Raw genomic sequence first — 23642 nt, forward strand, 5'->3', positions numbered from 1 at the left:
TTTTCCTCCGTCTTTATTTTTCCTCTCTGTTGTCTTATTCTTATTTTTTTTGTCTTTTTGTATCCCGGTGTTTCTTTCCACCTTCCCTGCACCTTGAAAACCATGAATTCAGTTGAAAGCGTGGATATAAATCTGTAAGTTTTGAGCTAAATGAAAGCGAAAAGTAATGAGATGAAGAGAAAGTATGCTGCGAGACGATGTACAGTTGTCATGCATCATAGATTTGACCGTTCGTACAGTAGGCGGCTGTAATACTGTTGATTCTGTGCTACTTTATGGCAAAAAAACAGATTTTTGCATCCATGGAATAAAGTATTTTCCCTTGCTGCGGGAATATTAGTGTTTTCTTTACAGTTATTAACATCTCTGCATGTGCTGTCTGTTCAATCTGTGTGAATCAGTTGTAGTCAGAGACTATCGCTGCACTACACTTCCCAGGGATCAGCTGTCAGTCACAGTGTGGGTGTCCGTGACGTCCGCTTCCTTCAGATTTTCTGTTGATGCGGTTTGAATTTCTGTAGGTGGAGCTCTTTTCTTCTCTTCAGTCATGGCGTCTGAAGAAACCAGCCGTGTGTGTGTGTGAGCTCATTAACTCTTAATATTTAGCGTTGGAAATGTTCGGCAGCGTCGGATGATCTGAAATACTTTCATGAAAACGTTTTATTGCTGAACCGACTCTCTGATCCCTGACAGGCGACTGTTCGCTCTGCGCCTTTGTGTGTGTGTGTTATTTGAGCGACGGGCAAGGCCAGCGGAAATGCACTGTATGCCTCTAACCTGACAAATCCTGAGCGTGCGTGTGCGTGTGTGCGAGTGTGTGTCTGTGAGTGTGTGTGTGTGGTGGCCATCCGGCCTGTTAATTTGATTGCGTAACAGGCTTAGGGGGCGCAGATTGTCTGGAATGGCATCCCGCTCGCTCAATCCGTGATAGCTGCTGCCATGGAGAAGCTTTCCACACACGCACACACACACACGCACAACACACGCACACACACACACACACACACACACACACACACACATTTACATTACATTGAAATTTGAAGCGTTTAGCTGATGCTCTGACCCACAGCGACCCACACTGAGAGCAAAGGTAGAAAAAGCTTTAGATCACCAGGATTGTCAATGTCACACACACACACACACACACACACACACACATGCGCACACACAGACTATAGGGATAAGAATACATAACAACAGTCTGGTTGGTATTATTACCAAAGTCCCACTTGCATCTATTTTTATTAGCAGAGTTAATAAGGGATATGCAAGTGACGCTGGATATGTGGCATCACTTTCCTTTCATTTCCCCTCTCTGTCTCACACACACCCTCACACACTCTGACACTTACTATTCATCATTGCAATGAACTCATTCGCCTCGAAGCACTCATTCCTGTTTCAGGCCAAACTCTGCCATAGATGTACAGAAAGCCTACCTCTCCAGAAAGGTCGTTTAAAGGAGCACACCGGGGGATTGTTATGCTAATCCGTCTACGATTTCAGAAATGTTGTTGTTTAATTCCAGCTCACACTGTACGAGTAAATCGTCTGCGATGAAAAGCCAAAGCTCACGATTAATGTGCTCAGACTGTACGGTCCGATGGTCAAGCCCCGACCTGAGAGTTCACACTGTACGTGTACGAGCGGCCCGTTGGCCCTGCCGACCCTCCGGGCTATTGACAATGGCCAATAAAGATTAATTTGAAAGCTCCGAGGCAGAAATTAGCCACAAGGCTAACAAGGCAGAAGTGTGCTGCCTTGATAATCTGTGCAAACCCGTGTGCTCTGTCTCTGTTCTGTCCTTCATATCGGTTGCGTTTGCCACAGCTCGACCAACCTGGCCTCCATATTTTCTGTCCATTGTCGTGTTGCCGTGGCGTTTTTCAGATGCTCTGTTTACCAAAGAAGAGTACACTGTGTTGAATAGCCTGGAAGCCAGGTTCACGTCACGGCTGACGTTAGCACGGAGCGTTGAAGCCTCCAACACGACTGACGAGGCAGCAACAACTTCATCAACATCTTTACGTTATTATTTAGCTCGTTGGAGAAGTTCGGTTGGAGATACCTGGGCTTTTTTCACTGTCTTGGTTGATGTTATCTGAGTATTTTTGATAGCTATAGCGGAAAAAAGTATTTTAGTTCTGTCACCTACGGACGGTTGAAGTAGTTTTTTCTGCACGGTGATGAAAAAAGTCGGTCTGCTTCTTATAGCTCTGTTTTGGGCCTCGCCAACGCCTGAGGAACACATGTGACTCTGACACTGCTAAACATTTAACTTGCATGAAACACGATGAACAAGCTGCTTTCTGTGGTGGACGAATGTGCAGGAAAACACGACAGAGTGACCTCTAGGCTGCCGTACATGCTAGAAAATGATTTAGCCTCTACGTGTGTCTACGTGGTTGAATAACGCACAGTCTCAGTGTGTTTTTATTACAGGCGTTTAGCAGTTACAATTTAAATCTTCGTCACATGACAAAGATTTTTTATCTTCTCCACGGTTTGGAGCGGTTTGCCATAAATGCATCAGGCCTCTGTGTACACTGGTGTGCACCACTGCCAGTTAATGTGCCGCTGGCTTATCAGAGCTGGTTTGTTGACAGTAAATGTGTTTAATCAAAAGCTCAGGAGACAAACGTGCTCAGTAGAGCTGAAGAAGTTATATTTCTTTATGTCTTTATGTCTGTACATTACAAAATACTGATGAATCAATAGTTGTGCCGTCTTTGTTTTGTCATATCTGTGCGTTCGGCCCAGTCCACCTTGTTTTGTCCTCACTGGTGTGTGTGGAAACCAGTGCACACTCAGCGAAGGCGACAACAGGTGGAGGTAATACAAGAAATGTCACGCATCCTGTCGGCCCTCACTGGCATTGTGTACATTGTGTCTCTGTGTGTGCGTTCGGGAGGGGTGTGAGTGCGACAGGTGGAGGATTTCGGGTGTGCGTCCACATTGTGTCTGTGTTGAAGTGTGTTGGCTGTGGGTTTGAGGATATTTGATTTGTGTGTGTGTGCGCGTCACTGTTTGTCGCTCGTGCGTCAGCTTGTGTTTGTCGGGTTTATGTGCATTTGTCTGTATCGCAGTGCGTCTCTGGTACCTGTATGTTTGGTTGTTGTCAGATAACAAAGAAGAGGATCATCATCTAGAACAAACTGAGCACTCACACAGTGTGATGATGGAGGTTAAAGTGCACTCGGTAGCAAATAGGTTGTTTTATTTCTGCTAAACTCGGCCATGACTTAATCAAAAGGAACAAATTTAATAAAACGTACAAGATATTGACAGATTTAAACACTTTGTGGTCAGAAAATAGAATAATATCGATGGGAATTTTCTGTATTTACACTGTTTTGAGTCAAAGGAGTAGTCGAAGTTTCGTAGTCCTCAAAACACTTCTAGTTTTTCACTTCGGGTTTTGTTTTCAGTTGTGTTTTACATTTCATTTTTTACATTGTACACATTCAATGTGTCAAATCATTCATGTGACAATATGAAATTCACCGCAATCATCTTATTGTGAGTTTTATGATAAAATCTTAGAGACACCTAAAGCTTTTCCTCCAGACGTTCAGTTGACAGATCGATTGATGTCTTAGACGTGGAAATTTGCTCTGAAAACCTGCGTGTGTGAAAATAGAAGCTGGGGTGCTTCTCCTCGTGGTGTTCGGTGATTGGTCGGCGAGTTATGTGACTGTGGAGTAATCGGGGATCTCCAGGACACCTGATGGAAACAGTGGGTGGAAGGTTACAGCTGCCTGCGAGGTGGGTGGGGGCAGAGTGGGGGGAGATCCCACTTCCTATCCCAGTTTGGATCTGTCCCCCCTCCCTCCCCTCCCCTCGCTCTGGGTATCCCCTTCACACTGACTCACACATACATTTTCCCGTCCCGGTCCGAGTCATTCGCAGCCACACTGTTGCTCCAGACAACAAGTCCAAGCCTCTCGGTTCACTGAGTGATGACACACCGCACGGCGTGTCCACGCGCCGTTACCGGCCTCGTCAGGGCGCTGAGGAGTCGACTGAAGGCGCTGCGACGTCTTCTGCTCCTCGCCGGGACGGACGGCAGCCGCCAGCGCCCGGCCCAGACTTTTGATGGCGGCCTCTGGGAGCCACCCGGGCTGTTAAAGAGGGAGAACGGGGGGACAGTTTTAGGCTGTTGCGGACCAGCACACACCAGTTTGACTGTGAGTAGTCCTGAGTGTGTCAGGTCACCTTCAGGTAGATTTACATGTGTGTGTGTTAACACTTAGCAATCATTAAATGTAACAGGATATATTTATCTTTGTTGACTTAAAGGAATAGTTCCAACAATATGTACTGTTCTCATGGCAGTTATAACACAGCACTGATAATGAGGTGGGTGTATTTTGAGCTTCGTGGCTGAAAACATGTTGTTTGGATGTTTGATGGGTGTTTCTGCTTCATCTGGCCCTGCGGCTCTGTAGCCCCTCTGCACTGGCTCCCTGTGGCTTTGACGTTTCACTTGGAAATGAATGATCATCACTGTTTTAAGTCTACAGTGTTTCTTACATTCTCCGACAGTAAAAAGCCTGCAAGTTGTGATTAATCGGATGATCCTGAGCTGACATCAGGGAGTCAACAGACGTGTTATCAGTAAAACAAACGCACGTCACGCTACGTTGTGCACGTAGGGAATAGGGATGGCTTTCCATGTTGGGGTGAGCAGTTCTGGCACCGGATCAGGAAGCGGCAAACAGGACCTGCAGCTTCATGCTGCTGAACTGTTTGAGTTGGATCTCACTCTGCTGTGGTAGGTGTTTGTGTTTGTGAGATCAGATGATGCTGCGCTGCTATTTCAGAAACCAAATGGCACACACACACACAGAAATGTGTCCTTTTTGAAATGAATTGTTTTATGTTTATTCTGAAAAGCAGCAGATTTTATTGTTAAAAATCGTAGAAAGACGACAAACATTTGTAGTGAGAGGAGTTGAGGGTTCATGTCACCACGTGTCCTGAGATATCCACCTTTAAGCTAACGCCACTGTACAGGAGGAACTGGTTCGTCTTGATAAAACGATATAATGTTTTTATCAGTTGCCACTTCCTTTTAGAGTTAGCTGTCAAAAGTTTGTAGTTTCGTTCTTCCTTGACAGCAGCAGCTGGGGGTGTTTGACCTGTTTTGCATTGTGGAAAAAAATGCTTCAACCCACGACAGCAGCACATTCAGCTTCTCTGCTGTTTGTCTGCTGGCTCACTATATTACAAAGAGTTTCTTCCACCTAAATGTGACTGACCACACTTCCCCTGTTCTTCATAAATTCTTCAGAAGAAGGAAATCTCCCTGCAGCAGAACGCACACGCCGACTCGTGTTGATTCCCTCGTCTCGCCGCAGGTTAAAAACCGTGTGCTGAGTTTATGTTAATCTGATACGACGGCTGTAATGTGTCCGTCGGGGAGGTCTGCTGCTGCAGTGTAACAACATCATGCTGATTCACTCTGCTCATGAGACCTCTTAATTAGATCTGATGGTGGACAGATGATGCAAAGTGTTGCCGGGCTGCTGCGCTGCGTCCTCTCCAGCTGTTACTGATGGAGACACTACAGGCGGACGGGGTCAAATTTTAACGGACATCGCAAAGAAACTTCCCCAGTTGATAACTTACAGGAATACAGTTATTTTGATTGCACGTTTCCTGAAATTGTGGGTTAAAATATGCAAACGAGGCATTGTCGAATCTCCAGAACATAAATGTGGACGTTGGATAAAGACACTCTCTTTCTGTCAACAACGGAAAAGTTATGATTTTCAGTATCGTGACAAAACCAGTGAGCAGCCAACATGGACAAGAAGTCCTCGGAGAAAAGATAGGACAAACTGGTCAAACTCCATCTGCTGATGAAGCTGACATGATGTGATCAAAAGCTCCAGAACAGCCTCTAACGGACCTTTAAAAGACGTGTCAGCTGCAGAACGAACCTGGAAGCTCGGTTAGTTTCTGTATTACAGAAGAAGTGACCGAGGACCAGGTTTTCCACGAGCAGCTTAAGTTTACCACCAGTATCATTGTTCTTATTTCCTGTGTGTGTGTGTGTGTGTGTGTGTGTGTGTGTGTGTGTGTGTGTGTGTGTGTGTGTGTGTGTGTGTGGGTGTGTGTGTGTGTGTGTGTCTACACAATTGAGATGAAAATAAAAGATAACAGGGACAATAACAGGTTAGAGGAGTAGGTAAAGTGTATGTGGACGCATGCGGGTGTGCACGCTATTTTGTGTGCGTGTGTGTGTGTGTGTGTGTGTGTGTGTGTGTGTGTGTGTGTGTGTGTGTGTGTGTGTGTGTGTGTGTGTCTTCAGAGCACAGGTGCAGGGTTTGCAGTTTTAATCCTGTGATTAAGAGGTGCTACATGAGCATCCTGTCGCTTCGGCTCTGATCCTCCATCTGTGTTCTGACTCATAAACACACACACACACACACACACACACACACACACACACACACACACACACACACACACACACAAATGTCAACATTCCTAAACTCAAACATTTCACAATCTATTTTCGCGGACAGTCGGCAGCAGCGTCCAAACCTTTTTGTTCGTTCACCGGCTGTTTTGCGGCTCTCGGCTCCGAGCTGCGTTCAGCGGCTTCACCTGCGATCCGCTCAGTCTGGACGGGGAGTGTGATTTACATACGGCGGTGTGACGTTTCCACGCCTGCCGCTGATTAACTGCAGCGTCAGTCTCGTGTTTGTGTGCGTATGTGTGGCTGAGAATATACCTGATCTCCAGTTCAGTGATTATTTTTTCACAGATGAGTTTGAGAGATGTTTTTCTGCTAAACAAAGCTTCCGGCTTTTATTTTACAAGACACGACCTCTAAAGTTTTTTAGAAACAAACAGGTGTGCAAGTAGAAAATACTTAATTAAATAATAGATTTAAATCAGCAACTAACTGATCAAAGTTTTTACGTAGTTTAGTTTCTACTTAAACTTCTTTATCTCAGAGGGTTAAACTGAATCCTGTAATATCCAAATTGCAGAAGTTGCAATTATTGATAAAACATAAAATGTTTTAGAAATGGCACTTAAATGTACTGTGGTGCTGCAGAGTCCTGGACTACAGTCCTCCAAGAAACATTTGTTTGGCACAGAACCCAACAGATGTCACATCATCATGATTTTGATTTTGAATAAAATTTGTGATGCAAAATTCATCATTCAAACTCATCGTGAACCGTATCAATCATTTATCTGTCAGAATTAGGGATAGACGGATTATCGGGGCCAATATTCAGCTTTATATTTTAATTTTTTAATTTTAAAATGCACGACCGTGGCTCTGATGCAGCTTCCTGTGTGGTCTCACTCTATGTCCCGGCCACAACACAGATTGGTGACACGTCACAAGTGACAGCCGAACAACGCTGAATAATCTGGATCTGCAAAGTAACTAGTAGCTAAAGTCATCAAACTAGTGTCGTGAAGAGGAAGTATAAAGTAGCAGAAGATGAAAATACTCAAGTATCTCAAGTACCTCAAAAGGTGAGGTGATCGAACACTGAGACAAAGATCTGTAATGGAGGCTGGACATTTTTACAGCTTCACAATAGATTTATTGTCTAAAAAGATTTAATGTAGTAGCCCTGAAAACAACGTTAGTGGATGACCCACTGAGACGCACCAATAATCCAATATATGATAATATACAGTAGTCTGTGTTAAACAGAGTCGCCCTTTTAAGTGTGCTGTATAATTTCAGCTGCACGATGCGATAACAAAAACTCATTATTAGCTTAATTTTAGAAATATTGCGATTGCGACGTATTCGACGATAAGATCATTTTTGCGTCACAATTTTGATTTTACCTTTGAAATATTAATATATGGCACTTATTGGCCGTATTGTGGTTTCGATAATATTTAGATTTGTTGTGCAGCCCTCTGTATAATAATACGACACACAGCATTTTAAGTACTTTTACTTTTCATACTTTAAGCACACTTTATTGACAACATTTCTGTACTTTTACTGCAGACAGGCTGGACTAATTTTATAGTGAGGTATTAGTACTTTTACTCAGTTAAAGTATCTGAATACTTCCTCCACCACATGTGGCTGCAGCCCCTCCTACTCCAGTCTGTGACCTATAATAAGGAAGACAGAGAAGGAGAGAGAGAGGTGCAAACCGGAGAGGAGAGGTGAGAACGGTTCAAATAAAGATAGAAAAAGGGAGGAAGTAGGAGGGAACGAGGGAGGAGAGGAGGGAGGGAGGGAGGAGAGGATCTCTCTGAGGGAGAGAGAGGAAGAAGTGTCAGGGACGAGCAGAAGCCGGCTCCATCCTGCAAGCCTGGCAGTCGATGCGCAGGAGCATGTTAGCGCCGCAGAGCCTCAGTCGCAGTCGGGACTACAGGACCCATCATGCACTGGGACACCAGACAGCCAACAGGTCACCCACCTGGGAAGCACAGGTACGGAGGGAGGAGGGAGTTTGAAGGAGGGTGAAAGACACAGAAGGAGGATGGATCGGGAGGCGCAGAGCAGAGAGGATGATGGGAAGTCAGGGAGAGGACGGTGACGGGATGGACGAGTGTTTACCTGTTTAGTGCATCAATATCCTGAGTGCGCAGAGGAAGAGCGAGCTGGGAAGATGTAGAAAGAGTTTGAAGGAGGGATGGTGTCACTGAGTACACACACACACACACACACACACACACACACACAGTATGGGTTCATTAGTCACTCAGCTGCAGCGGGAATCAGGTATCGGGGGTGGCTCCATGACAACTGTGCATCTGTGTGTGTGTGTCCCGTCTGTGTGTTGTAATTTCCCACCGAGCAGATGACGAACATTCGGGAAGCCTGTTCAACCTGTTGTGTGATTCACTGACACGTGAAGAAAACTGAAGGAAAACATCGCTTTTTTAAAATTCTTTATATACTACATATCCCAGAATGCCTTTCACAAAACACCCGTGCCTGAACCTGCTTCATTCAGCTGTTGTTGTTTTTTTAAGTGTAGTCGCGAGAAAGTGTTGGTGCTCAGAAATACGTGGGACTTCTGCTAGTGGAGAGAAACTTAACAGACCTCGCCTGTGCTGTGGCTCACTGTGTGCAATGCATTCTGGTCTATTGAGGCTAAAAATGGGTCTGGAAATTGTTGCGTAACTACTAAAGTTGGGACAGTTGCTAAGTGACCTCTCATTGGTGGATTTAAAAGCACAAACTCAGTTTTCAAATGCTTTCTTTACTTTCATGTGTTGATTGTGTTCAATTAGAAATGTCCTGATTTTTTAAACCTCAGCTGGCAGCTTCAATAAATAATATCCACAAAACATCAGTCCTCAACATCAACAGTGAAGACGTGACTCCAGGATCCTGGCCTTCTAGGCAGAGTAGCAAAGAAATGGTCAAATCAGACTCGACATTAAAAGGATAAAAGGAAAATGTTGAAATGGACAAAAGAACGCAGATATTGGACAAAAAGTGTTATGGACAGACGAATAGAAGTTTGAGGTGTTTGGATCACAAAGCAGAACATTTGTGAGATGCAGAACAAATGAAAAGACACTGGAGGAGTGCTCGATGCCATCTGCCAGCTTGGTGGAGGAAATGTGATGTTGTGAGGGTGCTTGGTGCAGTTACATGAGACAGAAAGGAAGTCCGGTTATATGGTGTAAATATGGACACAGACTGACAGAGGTGTCAACAGTCCACACACTGTTTCCTCCAGGAGAAGTTCAGAGACTTGTGAATTGAAAATGTGAGGAGGGGAAAGTTGAGTATTTCTTTGACTTTTCTACATCTGAACACAAACATCTGATGTAAAGACACCTGAAACATGTACTGAAGTACAGTAACAGACATGTTCAGACAGTAATAATGATCTTAACACTGTTGTGTGTTTGTGTGTGTGTGTGTGTGTGTGTGTCACAGGATGACGTGCCGATCAAGGAGATCAGCATCACTCACCATGTGAAGGAGGGATCAGAGAAGGCCGACCCACGACAGTTCGAGCTACGCAAAGTCCTGGGACAAGGCTCCTTCGGCAAGGTACCTGTGTGTGTGTGTGTGTGTGTGTGTGTGTGTGTGTGTGTGTGTGTGTGTGTCTCTGTGTTTAAGTGTGTGTGTGTAAGTGTGTGAGTGGGCTCAAGTGTGTGTGTCAGAGTGGGTTTCATTTCCACTCAAATCCCCATAATGTTTCCCTTGTGCCAGTGTTTGAGAGCCCGTTGCCATGGAAACGGCGGGCCGAGGGCCCTTCACGCTCGCGCTCAGTATCATCGTCTTTATGAATGAACAATTAGCCTCCCGCTTCAGCTGTGTGTGTGTGTGTGTGTGTGTGTGTGTGTGTGTGTGTGTGTTTCTGTTTATGTTAATCTACATAAGTGTGATCTACTAAAAGGGGCCAACCCAAACAAACTTAGACACAAAACACACACACACACACTGAAGAAAAGACAACATATACACTACAGTCAGCATGGACACACACACACACACTCACACACACACACACACCCTTTAATACTTACACACACCACTGAGCAATCACACAGCACGTTACACAGCTCACACATAAATAAATACATCAGCGATTGACTTAATTGTTCACTCTCTGTGTGTGTGTGTGTATGTGTGTGTGTGTGTGTGTGTGTGTGTGTGTGTGTGTGTGTGTGTGTGTAGGTGTTTCTGGTGAGGAAGATCACAGGTCCAGATGCCGGTCAGCTGTACGCCATGAAAGTCCTGAAGAAAGCGACACTGAAAGGTACGAACAGAGGCGAAGATGTTTACCTGAAGAATAACTGTTTTTATCTTCTTTGCTTTATTTATCTTATTGTATCTACAATCTGATAAACAAACACAGATTTGATCAGACACACTGTCTGATCTCCGTGTGCTTCATTGTAATGTAAATGACATGTTCGGGCTCTCTTAACCTGCTGATGTTAGCAGCAGAGAACCATTCAACTAGTAACCTCAATATCACCAGACTCCCTTAAGAAATCATTCAATTTTGGGAGATGCTGAGTGAAGAGAAACTCTTAAGAAATTTCGGGAAACAGCTACGACAAATTCTGAATCGTGCATGTCTTCTTGTTAATTCTGCTTTAATTACAAAACATGAAGTTTTTTGTTCCTTCACCATTTACACTCAATTTATAAAAGAAGAGTATTGACTAACAGTAAACATGTCAAATTTTACAAAGACAGTAACCAATATAGGCTACTTCTTTGTCACCTGTGGAGAAAGTCCCCAGACTCCATTCAAGAATCGCTTAATTTAGTGAGTTTTTGAGTTAGGAGAAACTTTATAAGCTTTCTGAAACGCTTCCTCTGACAAATCCTTAATTATTTGGGCCTTGTTGTAAATCCGGCACCTGTGAAGTTAAGTTCTTTCTTTCTTTATATAAAAAACATCATGTCTGTTTGTCTCAGTGATGTACCTATTTATTGCAGAAACTTATTTCCAAACACAGACAAAAGTTTTGGATTTTGAATTTGAATTTTTGCATCACAGACTGAAAGACTGATGGTTTTGTTTGGTACGCGGCACCTTTAAAGTTCAGTAGGCAGCTGAAGGTCTCTCGCTCAGCTGTAGTTGTAGTGCAAGAAGTCGTCTGTTATTATCAGGTAGAAAATTCTTCACAAGTCGATCGAGGGTGTTGTTTGTCTTTGCTCAGTCGTCATCGCCCAAAATGGAATTTCTCACCTTAACATGAGACCAGACAGAGATGCAAAGAGCTGAAGAGGAGATATACATTCACCAAGTGATGTTCAACTCAAGTCACACCCCACCTGGTGGTGGAAAATAACACGGCATGCTCCTTTATCTTCTCTCTCTTCTCCGGTGTAATATTTGTTTATTACTTTCCCCTTTTCTGTCTTGTTTTTAAATTTCTTGTTGCCGAGTTTCTTGCTCTCCCCCAGTGAGTCAGTTACTCCTCTGCTGTCACCTGGGAGCCAAAATAGAAACCAAATAAGGGAGGCTGTTTTATTTTGGCTCCTCTCTTAAGTGCTTTATCTGGTGATTTATGTCTTTTCCACTCTGTGTGTGTTTCCAGTGCGTGACCGGGTCAGGACGAAGATGGAGAGAGACATCCTGGTGGAGGTCAACCATCCCTTCATCGTCAAGCTGCACTACGGTGAGTCAGCCAATAACAGATGTCCGTGATGAGTCACCAGCGTCGCACCGGGCCAATCAGAGCTCGTTACTCCTCTTTTGGAAAGCAGCAGGCGTCGCAGTGGAAACGTTCAGCGAGCAGGAAACTTCTTGGATCATATCTCAATTCAAACTCTCTCTCCCTCCTCAGCGTTTCAGACGGAGGGGAAGCTCTACCTGATCCTGGACTTCCTCAGAGGAGGAGACCTCTTCACTCGACTCTCCAAGGAGGTAACTCCTCATCATCAGTGACTTTACTCCTGTTTATACACAGCGAGAGGCTTTTAGGATGGAGCTCGTTGACATGGAAAACATTGTGTTCCACATAAAGTAAAACTTTCAAGCACTTTAAAGGTTTTTTTACCTTTTAGTCCTCTGCTACTTCAGTTGTTCAGGAGAATACTGCAACGCTGTTTTACTGAACTTCTATCTCATAATTTCATTAAATTTCATATTTATGAATTTTTATGTCATAAATTTTAATGTATATCCCATAATTATGACCTTTATTTTATACTTTTGACTTTAAATGTCATAATTATGACCATTGTATCATTTATAATATTATATTTATGACATCACACATTTCTGCTTCAAATTTATGTAAAAAAACAACAACTTTTAAACTCTTTATGACCCTGTGAGTTACTACAAGTCTGTTTCTGTGTGTGTGTGTGTGTGTGTGTGTGTGTTCGTGTTGCAGGTAATGTTCACAGAAGAGGATGTAAAGTTTTACCTGGCGGAGCTCGCTCTCGCCCTCGATCACCTTCACAGCCTGGGAATCATTTACAGAGACCTGAAGCCAGAGAAGTATGCACACACACACACACACACACACACACACACACACACACACACACCACATTATAACTGTTTGCCTGCAGGCATTTCCTTCAAAATACAAAAAAAGCTTTTCTGTTATTTCAGCATCCTGCTCGATGAGGAGGGACACATCAAGCTGACTGGTGCGTAATATTACACCTATTTTTGTGTGTGTGTGTGTGTGTGTGTCTGTGTGTGTGTGTGTGTGTGTTGCTCGAGCTGCCATAAAGTCTGATAACTCTTTTATTACTGATGGCTCTTTGTGTGTGTGTGTGTGTGTGTGTGTGTGTGTGTGTGTGCAGACTTTGGCCTCAGTAAGGAGTCCATAGACCACGAGAACAAGGCCTACTCCTTCTGTGGGACGGTGGAGTACATGGCTCCGGAGGTGGTGAACAGGCGAGGACACACGCACAGCGCCGACTGGTGGTCGTACGGCGTGCTCATGGTGAGAGGACGCTGCCGGATGAACCGCTGCCCCGCGTCTCTACATCAGTTTCTTAATAAATTCAGTCTCAAATCATCACAATTCTGGTTAAAAACAAGAATAATAAAGACATTTAGTTTGTGAACCGTCGTCAGTTTTGACCGTGAGCACGTTGTGTTCTTCCTCTCAGTTCGAGATGCTGACGGGAACGCTGCCGTTTCAAGGCAAAGACCGGAAAGAGACGATGACCATGATCCTCAAGTAAGACACTTTATACTGTCGGTGCGCTCTGATCCAATCACCTCCTAACAGCTTTTATTACAGCTTCACTGCACATCAGCCCGAGACTCTCCTCCACCGAGGCAGCCCGGGGGGAGAGTGGAGGAGTTATTCAAGAGGAGATGAAGTGCAGCACTCAGGAGGAAGAGGAGGAGGAGAGAGATAAGAGGAACGGACTCAAGTGTCCTGATGGAAATTCAGAAGAGCGAGGGAGGAGACGGTGAAAGAGAAACAATTCACAGGAAATATTATCCTGCCCTTCTTCCTCTGACGTCTCTCTTTCACTCTCAGCGTCTGTAGAAAAATGCTGAGCAGGCGCTCTGCAGACTGCTGAGTGTGTTTCCTGTGTGTGTGTGTGTGTGTGTGTGTGTGTGTAGCATATTGTCGTCTAGTCTTTCAGATACTTTCAGTTTGGATATACAATCCTGACAGTTGATAACACTGCAGTTATTCTGTCTGCGTAATAAAAACCTGGACTTTTATCTTCATTTCATCGCTCTCTGTCTTTTGTTGTGTCGCAGGGCCAAGCTGGGGATGCCGCAGTTTCTGAGTTCAGAAGCTCAGAGTCTCCTCAGGAACCTTTTCAAACGCAACCCTTCCAACAGATTAGGTAAAACTTCCAGAGCAACACACAAAAAGCAAAAAAAAACAAATAAAAAACAGCCCACAACAAACACAAAAAAGGTCGACACAGCAGGAAATGATTGTCCACTCGTGCCCGAAAGAGCTGCATCTCCAGTGATGCAACAGATTGTCTTCTTAGAAAGTATCTTTGTTTCAAGGGCTGTAACTTATAATTATTTATATTATTTTCAAGATTGTTTAGTCTAAAAATGTTTTTAAAAAATGTGAAAAAGGCTCATCACAATTTTTCAAAACCAAAAGTGACGTCTTCTTTTTGCAGATTTTGTCCAAAACCCAAAAAACTCCTCATTTATTATCACAAATGACAAAGAAAAGCAGCAAATCCTCACATTTAAAGGGTGAATCCACCAATTTTACACATTAAGGTGTGTTTACAGGCGTTGGGGAGTACGACTGCATATGTGATGAAAGTAGTCCAGAGAAGGAGAGACGAGTCAGTGTCCACTCACCTGATTTACATTTAAATAGCTGTTAAGTCTGAAAAAACTGAAAGTGATTCATGACTTCAGACTGGACCAGCTGGAGGGAAAACCTTCAACCACGAAGATGATTAACACGCAAGCAGAGCATCATGTACTAAATCATGTCAAACAACAAGTCTGAAGATATTTATATTTATCTTATTGTGAACAAATCCCAGAAATCTCCAAACAAACACTGTGTGTGTATCTTCTCTCTCTGGGCCATGGAGCTCCAGTAGTAGTAGTAGTTTATTTTGACTCAACCCCACACACACACACACACACACACACACACACCGTCCTGCTGCCACGAATACTCACCAGAGCACCAAATGGGGATTAATCCGCCGCTGAAAATAGTCCCAAAATAAGCACTATTTCCTCCTGATTTAGCGAATTATCTGGCCCGTTTTAAAAGTGAATTAACATATTTTTGAGGTGTTTTTAAAGATTTCGTTGAGTTTGATCTGGTGGGCATCGAACAGCGACGTCTGGACTGACGGCTCGCGTTGTGTTTATTTGCAGGAGCCGGACCAGACGGCGTGGAGGAGATCAAGAGGCATCACTTCTTCAGCACCATCGACTGGAACGTCAGTGTCTCCGTTAAATGAATAAAACATAATATCGCTTTATTATTCTGTCTTTAACTCTGCGCCTTTGACTGAGTTTCCTGACGTTTCCTCTTCTCTGCAGAAACTCTTCCGTAGAGAGATCCCCCCTCCCTTCAAACCCGCCGCAGGACGACCTGACGACACTTTCTATTTTGATCCAGAGTTCACAGCGAAAACACCCAGAGGTACCGACTGTCACTCCGCCTCCTCCTCCCCCGTCTTTCTCCTTCACACACCTCCGAGCTGAACTACATCCTGAATAAAAGCCGATTCTGTGGAGCGGCGAGGTTCAACAGCTGTTTCTGTTTGTGTCTCAGACTCTCCGGGGGTTCCTCCCAGTGCCAACGCCCATCAGCTGTTCAGAGGATTCAGTTTTGTGGCCATAACAGAAGAGGACACACAACCACTACCCAATACTATTGTTCAGGTACACACACACTTCCATACTGTCATTTATCACAACTCAGAGGCAGAAATAATCTGATTTAAAGAGTGAAACCTCAGTGGGTGGATCCAAGTGTCCAGAGGTTTTTCAAAGTGGAAATGTTCTCAGAATCTTCAAAACTAAAAAAATTATTAACAACAACCTCAAAGTGTCAAAGACTTTTAGCTTGAAGCTGCGTTTCCACCGAAGAACTTTTATATACAACAATGTGAAACCTTGTTTGTTCCCGTGTCAGGGACGAGGGTCTAAATTTTGTTTTGGAGACATTATCTTGTCCCCAAAAATGTCCCTGCTCAGGGGCTAGTTATTTCCAAAAGTACGGGAAAACCAAATGGTTGGACATTTTTAAAAACCTGCAGCCACAAGCCAGTTAGTTTTTTGATCATTGTGATGTTGACACAAGTTTGAGCTACAGAAGAACATAAATGTATCTGACGGGTAAAAACAGCTGTCGTAATGTAACTCATCAAAGATGTTTGCTGAGTCGGGTGCAGATCCAGACCCTCTGGAGGGATAAACATCAGAGTCTGCTCTGATCCGTTTATCTGGAGGTGACCTGACTGGAGCTGAAGGGGAAATGGACTTTACTTCATGAACGTAACGTTACAGACAGGAGAGAGAGAACCAGAACCAGAACCAGAGTCTCTGCTGAGTGCTGAGTGTAGTCAGAGGTTGACCTGAGTTCAAACACAACCAAACAAAGCTCTAGTGGTTTTTAGACATTTAAAATGTAGAAATCTTACATATTATGTCTTTAACTTCAGCTGACAAATCTTCACGGGTCTTTTAGTTCCTTGAGAAGTCGTTCCTGGGACTTAAACGTCCGTGTGATTACGGTGGAAACGCGGCTTTAATAGTGGAGGAGCTTCTTCTGAACAACTCACATTTCAAACAGTGTTGACTGTACCTGCTCCGTGATGTGGGGCAGGAAGCATCCCTAACAACACTCAGAGCCTTTTAGCGAAGCCATACCTTTTTAAACTAAAGAAAACAGACGAGAGGGAGTGCCAGTCATTTAAGAGGCAGTCTCAACTATTTTCTGTAATGCACACATTTACCAGAGAAAAGCCCTCAAGGACGAGGACTAAGTGGTCGTATTGACTGAATGTACGTCTGGTAAACATCCCCACCTTTAATGAAGAGCAGCAGGGGTGGAGAGCTCGCTGCGTACCCATAAAAGGTAGTTTCCTCTCACTCTGCAGAGCATCAACGCTGCAGGGCATTATGGGCCGGCAGAAGGGAGACACATTAGGATTAAACGCAAGAGTGCGAGAAGATGAAAGACCAGAAACACCTCAGATTATATCAGTCGGGAACGTATCAGAGAGAACGTCATCCCTGAGTCAATGAGCATCATCATAAATACTTGTGTTACCGTTTGTGTCTTGGCTTCAGCAGCTGCACAGAAGCACATCCCAGTTTTCAGACGCCTACGAGATCAAAGAAGACATCGGCGTCGGGTCCTACTCCATCTGTAAGCGCTGCCTACACAAAGGAACCGGCATGGAGTACGCAGTCAAGGTAAAAACACGACGTCCAGAGTCACGCAGCGGGACGTCTGTGTTTATCTTCCCCTCTACTCTACACTCTGCTTGTCCCTGTCACAGATCATCAACAAGGCCAAGAGAGACCCGACGGAGGAGGTGGAGATCCTGCTGAGATACGGACAACATCCCAACATCATCACCCTGAAGGACGTGAGTCAAGCCTTTTAATTTAGCTTATCTATGGCATTAAATCCTACCTTTATTAGTGTTAATAAAAATATAGATTAGTGAAGTTTACATACAGTGTCAGGACATTTTAATGGGGATTGTATCTCCTACCTTGATTGAATATCTCCACTCGGTCGAACTTGAATATCTGGTGGACTAAACAGTCGTGTTCCTGTTTGGATGCTGTTGGTTTCAGTTTGGTAGTTAGTCACTTTCATTTTTCTGTGACTCATTCTTAATAAGAGTTATAAATACCGTCCTGCTGCTGGGTGAAAATGCCCTCACTTGAGTCACTTCCAGCAACTAAATACAATTAAAACATGCATTCATGTTTGTATTTCTTCTGTTGCTTTTATAAGAAGCTGCTGCTGATTGTTGGGGATGATTCACCTCTTTGTTTAGATAAATACAGTGCTATGGTGGGACGTTACTCTAGTTTCAGTTTACATCTCTCTTCTCTTCTCTGAATCTGTTTTTATGTCCTTCCTACTTTTCAGTCTGAACATGTGCGTCGTCTATGAGTTAGTTTTTATTGTAATGACTGACGCCCACAAAACTGTCTGTTGGATCCATAATTCTCGCGCTGCATGTTTTACTTACTGACGATGGCACTGACATCTAAATTTAGCCGCTCTGAAGCCGTCGCATTCGTCTGAATGAGTAAAAGCCACTGAGTGACTAAATGAAGTGTTGTTTTCATGTGGTAGGTGTATGACGACGGCCGGTCGGTGTTCTTGGTGACGGAGCTGATGAAAGGAGGCGAGCTGCTCGACAAAATCCTGCGACAGAAGTTTTTCTCGGAGAGAGAAGCGAGCGCCGTCCTCTACACCATCACCAAGACGGTGGAGTACCTGCATGTACAGGGGGTACGTCTCCGTCCTAAAGCCTCCTATCCTGAGGGCTTCATGGGATGAAGTCCAGAATATATGAACAAATGTTGTGACCTTGATTAAGCGGACCGGCGGATGAGTCGGTAAACACCTGAATAAACCTTTCCTGTCGTGTTTGCAGGTGGTGCACAGAGACCTGAAGCCCAGTAACATCCTCTACGTGGACGAGAGCGGGAACGCCGAGTCCATCAGGATCTGCGACTTTGGTTTCGCCAAACAGCTGAGAGCAGAGAACGGCCTGCTCATGACGCCGTGTTACACCGCCAACTTCGTCGCACCCGAGGTACCTCAGTGTTCGTTTTTCATTCGATGCACTGAGATGTTTTTATCTTCTGACCCGACTCTTTGATAGCATCATCAGAGCAACCTGAGAGAACACCGTAGTTGTCAGTCATCACTCCCGTTTGTCTGAGTTTCTCGTCTGTGATCATCTTGATTTATGTAACTAAACAAAGACAAGCCAACACCAAACACTGCGGACGACTACAGACCGAATGACAGTGAACGATCACTGCTGAAGAAACGTTTACACACACAAGTACACAGCTGTCGAGTCTTAATGCATGCATGAAAGATATAAACTACATTGTTCAGAAGGTGTTGACGCTCTTTATCACAGAACAGATGTTTATATATATGAGCTGTTAACATGAAGCTGGTGTTTTGTGTGTTTCTGGCAGGTGTTGAAGAAGCAGGGTTATGATGCAGCCTGCGACATCTGGAGTCTGGGAGTCCTGCTCTACACAATGCTGACAGGGTGGGTGTTAACGTAATGTTAAAAGAGACGTTCAAATAATCTCTCTTCATGAGAAATCCGACTAAAACGCTCACTTATCTAAATATAAATACCAGAAATCTAACTCTCTTCGTCCGTCTCCAGTTTCACTCCCTTCGCTAACGGTCCTGAGGACACGCCGGAGGAGATTTTGGCTCGTATCGGCAGCGGGAAGTTCTCGCTCACTGGAGGATACTGGAACTCAGTGTCGACCGAGGCCAAGGTGAGGATCTGCTCTCAGGTCACCACAGTGTAGGCGTGGATGTACTTAAAGGAACAGATTTTGGGTGAACTGTTCCTTTAAAGCATCTCATGTATAACATCCATTTAAATTTTCGTCCTGTGAGTCTCGTCTCTTCCTGTCATCACGCTCTTCGACCCTGAGCTCACGTGTGACCTCTGACCCCCTCAGGACCTGGTGTCTAAGATGCTGCACGTCGACCCTCACCGGCGGCTGACGGCAGGTCAGGTCCTCCGACACCCCTGGGTGACGCACAGAGACCAGCTGCCCAAATACACCCTCAACAGACAGGACGCGCCTCACCTGGTCAAGGTGAGACACACACACACACACACACACACACACACACACACGCGCGTATGAATCAGATTTGTCCGATCATTACAGCATGGGTTGCCATGGGAACGACAGAGTAACATTTGCGTGCGCTGCCTGACTGAACGCCAGCTCGCAGCGGGCACAAATCCTCCGCGCAAATTAAAATGATTTCATAATGAGAGCGAGCGGATGAGTGTGAAGGAGGAGAATAATCAGAGCTGCAGAGACGCATCACAGCCAGCAACAAGTTACATCACATCACTGCTAATCATTAACACGCGGAGCACTGATTCACTGACTGATCACTTTGACTCTCTGTCTTCAGGGTGCGATGGCCGCCACCTACTCCGCCCTGAACCGGAACGTCCCTCCCATCCTGGAGCCGGTGGGCTGCTCCACTCTGGCCCAGCGGCGGGGGATGAAGAAGATCACCTCCACCGCTCTGTGACCTTTAACCCCTTCAGCCCTCCTCAATCTGACCTCTATCTGACCTCCGCCGGACCCTCGCCCCCCCCACCCCCCTTCTTCCTCCGGTGGGACAGACTACTGATGGACCCAAGAACCGCTAACGCCAAATAGGAACACGGAGACCACCACCACCGCCCCGCCATCCCTGCACCTTAACGGACTCTTCTGATTGGATCTCGTGGCGGCTTACTTCTCAGCTTTAGCATCACCGATCGACAGCCCGGACTGAGCTGTCACGGAAACCTGCCGACTCTTCCCCCTCCCCCCACCGCCGCGGAGGCCGAGTCCTCCCCGCGGCGTCTTTTGCTTCGGACAATCAGCGCCGCCTTGAGTCCGAGCGCGCGTCAGGAAAATGAAAGTACTGTATTTATTTACTTCAAATGGGAAATCTGAACATAGGAACACGGTAATCTAATGTATGCATTTAAAGAGCTAGGATCATTGTCATTATACTGTCGTCATGGTTCTGCGTAGCTGTAGGTCCGCTATTTAAACCTCAAGTAGCCTCTGAGATGACGGCGTCTGCAGAGAAGGACAGCAGGCGTGAAGCGGGTTCACGTTCAGACTGCTCTGAAGATTTACCTGCAGAACGACAGAAATCAGGACTTTAACAGAAGCATTTACTCAAACTGCAGTTCTGACGATGTTTTTGGGATCTCAGGAGCAGGAGTTTCTACATTTCACACTTCCAGGATCCAGTATTTTACCTTTCAGGTGCAAAACACACAGAACAAAAAGGAAACTGGCTCGTCTTTGACTTAATTCCCAAAATCAAGTGTTGGTCCAAGAGTCGACTTACGAATCTTGCAGTCTATGTCAAGAGCTTGAATTAATATTAGTCATGAAATCAAGCTGGTTTTACATCAACAAATCCCAACAAAAGACCAAAACCAACACTCGCTCTCAGCCCTTAAAAACGCCTAAAAAATATGTTGTTTTATTTTTAAAAACAGGCCAAATAATTCCTTAAAACAGGAGGAAACGGGACTATTTTTAGCGACACAAGAAGAGGGTGAATCAGTGTTGGGTTTAGTCTTTTCATTGGATGAGTTGAGTCCAGAAATTTCCATCTGAAGTGTGAGAAGTTTGTTTCTCACTGAAACAAGTCAGAAAATTTGAATTTGAGCACATAAATGAGCAGAAAGAAGCAGATTTCTGCCTTTATATTATATTTGTTTGTTTTTAAAGCTGCACAAGGCAAGTTTGCGTTTTGTGGCGCCCTCTGGTGGTTGTGTTTTTACAGTTGGAAGCACTTCTGTCCACAAACTTCATAGTGAGATTACTGGGGAAACAATTATAAGTGACAGCTGAAAATTATTACACACCGGCAGCTCTTTCAAGGCTTCAGAAGCGTTAGCTAAGTGAGCGAAGCAATAATAATAGTGTTAATATTCACAGGATTAAGTTGGTAAATGAGTCTGATGTCTTCAGGCAGACACGACAGACCAATCGCTGTAAGAAAGACGACACTTCAGCACTTTTCTGCAAAAAAACCCAAAAACTTTTCTTTTCAGTCTATTTTATATTCTGTCGAGTTGCTCAGTCTATTCATTTGATTTGACTATTTGTTTATATTTGATAATCTGAAGCAACTAAAGTTCAATATTTGCTACAAAAATGTAATGAGTAGGATTATTACGTGGCAGAAAAGGAAATAGTCTCGAATCTCAAGTATCTTTGAGGCTGATGAGACGATCATTTTGGTGTATTTAATGCAGAAATCTTGCCTTGTGCAGCTTTAAGAAGAAGTTAAAACAACAGAAGTGTCTTTGACTGGAGCACAACACACACAAGACAACATGTGGGCGTGTCTCCTGTGAACAAGGCGACCTGGAGGACGACATGTCGGTGAAACGTTGGATACTTCCTGTTTGACCCGGGATCAGCCTCTGGCCTTCTTCTGTTGGAGCCGACCGATCATCTCTATGTGCAGCAGACAGGAGCTGAACTGTAAATATAAATACATGTCGAGCAACTCAGGTTTCTACGAATCAACACAATGCATTTTTATATGTCCATCCGGGGAGAGATGTACACAACAAGCACACAGCGATGGGAGGCGAGCGGCACACGAGGAGGCGTTCATCACCGGTCCCTCACAGAAAAAAAGGCTCTTTTAATGTGTTTAAAACGTCGAGCTCTTCCTGAAGCATCGTTTCGTGTAACGATCGTGTTTGTGATGAAGATCTTCTGTCAGCAAAAACCTTTAAAAGAAAAAAAAGTGTAGCAGCAAAAAAAAACGCTTTGGGTTCATTTCCAAACATTCCAGTTGTACCCAGGCTTCAACTCCACCGTCCGCCATCGTGGAGGTTCGTCAGCGACGACGTCAAAGTTCACCCAACTTACAAAGATCACTCGACACGTGTATTATTGCAAGTCAATGTCAAAATCAAAGCAGCAGACGAAGCTCTTTTACTTTTACTTAAATGTTAGAATACCACAATAAAAGCGCTGCATTCAAAGACCTACTCGAGGTGAAACACTGATTTTTCATGCACTGGTTAATTTTAACATTTTGGGCTATTTCAAAGTCCAAAAACACAAATGTTCTGCTCCGGAAGTTTGTGCAATGAAAGCAGATATTAACACAAAATATCAGACGACTTGTAGTACAAAAATAATTGTCTTAACGTCGGGAAACTGTCGAGAATTATTAAAAAATGACAGCGACTCAGCGACAAAGTCTGGGTTTAAAGTTCTTCTGTAGTTTGGGTGAACTGTACCTCAGACAGCTGAGCAGCAGTTAGCGGTTATGCTGCCTCCTTTTGAATTCTGGCCACTTCTTTGTTATGATTTTAGACACGGCCTCCAACGGTCGGAGGCCGTCGGAGGCCGTCGGAGCGTATTAAAGCCGCCTGTTGTTGCTTCAGCGTTCAGGATCTCATCCTGTCCCTGTGTGTGCCTCCTCTCACCTGTCGACAATCAGCGAGCACTAAGAGAAACATAAATCCTGCATCTGTGTCAGTCAGACTGTAAACCCTGATGTGAATGATTGTTTCCTCTGAATGTCTGTCAGCATAAAGGGATTCACTGCTCCGGGACTAAAGTTAGATTTTGTTTTATATATAATATGAGATATATAAATGTCTTTCATTGTACAGCTCTGGGATAAAGGAATGTAAAAGGAATGATTTGTTTCTTTTTCTGTAACAGGGGAATAGCTTTCTTCCTCCTCCTCCTCCTCCTCCTCTGTTATCTGGCCCTGTCAGACGCATTCAGCCCTGCTGCTACCAGCTCTCTGTTTTTGTACCTGCAGTGAGAGTTGGACTTTCTATTAAAAATAATAAAAAGGTTAATCAGCTAATAAACACATGACGATGGCTCTGATTGAACATTTTGGTTCGTAGAAGCTCATTTAGTTACTTTACAACGTTAAGATTTCTGATTATTAAACATCACATATATAACAGTCACAGGACTGTG

General features: G+C 44.4%; 1 protein-coding gene across 4 annotated transcripts in view; it reads left to right on the forward strand.

Moving 5' to 3' along the window:
- Nucleotides 1-23527, forward strand: part of rps6ka3b (ribosomal protein S6 kinase, polypeptide 3b) — a gene marked incomplete at its 5' end in the record, with an annotated part of 44254 nt that extends 20727 nt beyond the window's left edge. For 2 of the 4 annotated variants that reach the window (XM_084339774.1, XM_084339777.1), the window contains 20 exons: nt 9902-10018; nt 10649-10730; nt 12028-12108; nt 12277-12356; nt 12829-12935; nt 13053-13090; nt 13250-13392; nt 13562-13632; nt 14172-14260; nt 15282-15346; nt 15450-15552; nt 15685-15794; nt 17208-17333; nt 17420-17509; nt 18235-18393; nt 18539-18700; nt 19098-19174; nt 19298-19415; nt 19605-19745; nt 20077-23527. In XM_084339774.1, the coding sequence (XP_084195900.1) occupies nt 9902-10018; nt 10649-10730; nt 12028-12108; nt 12277-12356; nt 12829-12935; nt 13053-13090; nt 13250-13392; nt 13562-13632; nt 14172-14260; nt 15282-15346; nt 15450-15552; nt 15685-15794; nt 17208-17333; nt 17420-17509; nt 18235-18393; nt 18539-18700; nt 19098-19174; nt 19298-19415; nt 19605-19745; nt 20077-20199 (2082 nt within the window). In that variant the 3' untranslated portion in view covers nt 20200-23527. Of the gene's footprint in view, nt 1-8337; nt 8437-9901; nt 10019-10648; nt 10731-12027; nt 12109-12276; nt 12357-12828; nt 12936-13052; nt 13091-13249; nt 13393-13561; nt 13633-14171; nt 14261-15281; nt 15347-15449; nt 15553-15684; nt 15795-17207; nt 17334-17419; nt 17510-18234; nt 18394-18538; nt 18701-19097; nt 19175-19297; nt 19416-19604; nt 19746-20076 lie in introns of those variants that run through there. The other 2 variants (XM_084339776.1, XM_084339775.1) reach the window with 2 other exon arrangements.
- Between the last annotated feature and the right edge of the window lie 115 nt (nt 23528-23642).

The sequence above is a fragment of the Pagrus pagrus genome, assembly GCF_965226575.1.
Source record: "Pagrus pagrus genome assembly, chromosome: 20".
NCBI classification, from domain to species: domain Eukaryota; kingdom Metazoa; phylum Chordata; class Actinopteri; order Spariformes; family Sparidae; genus Pagrus; species Pagrus pagrus.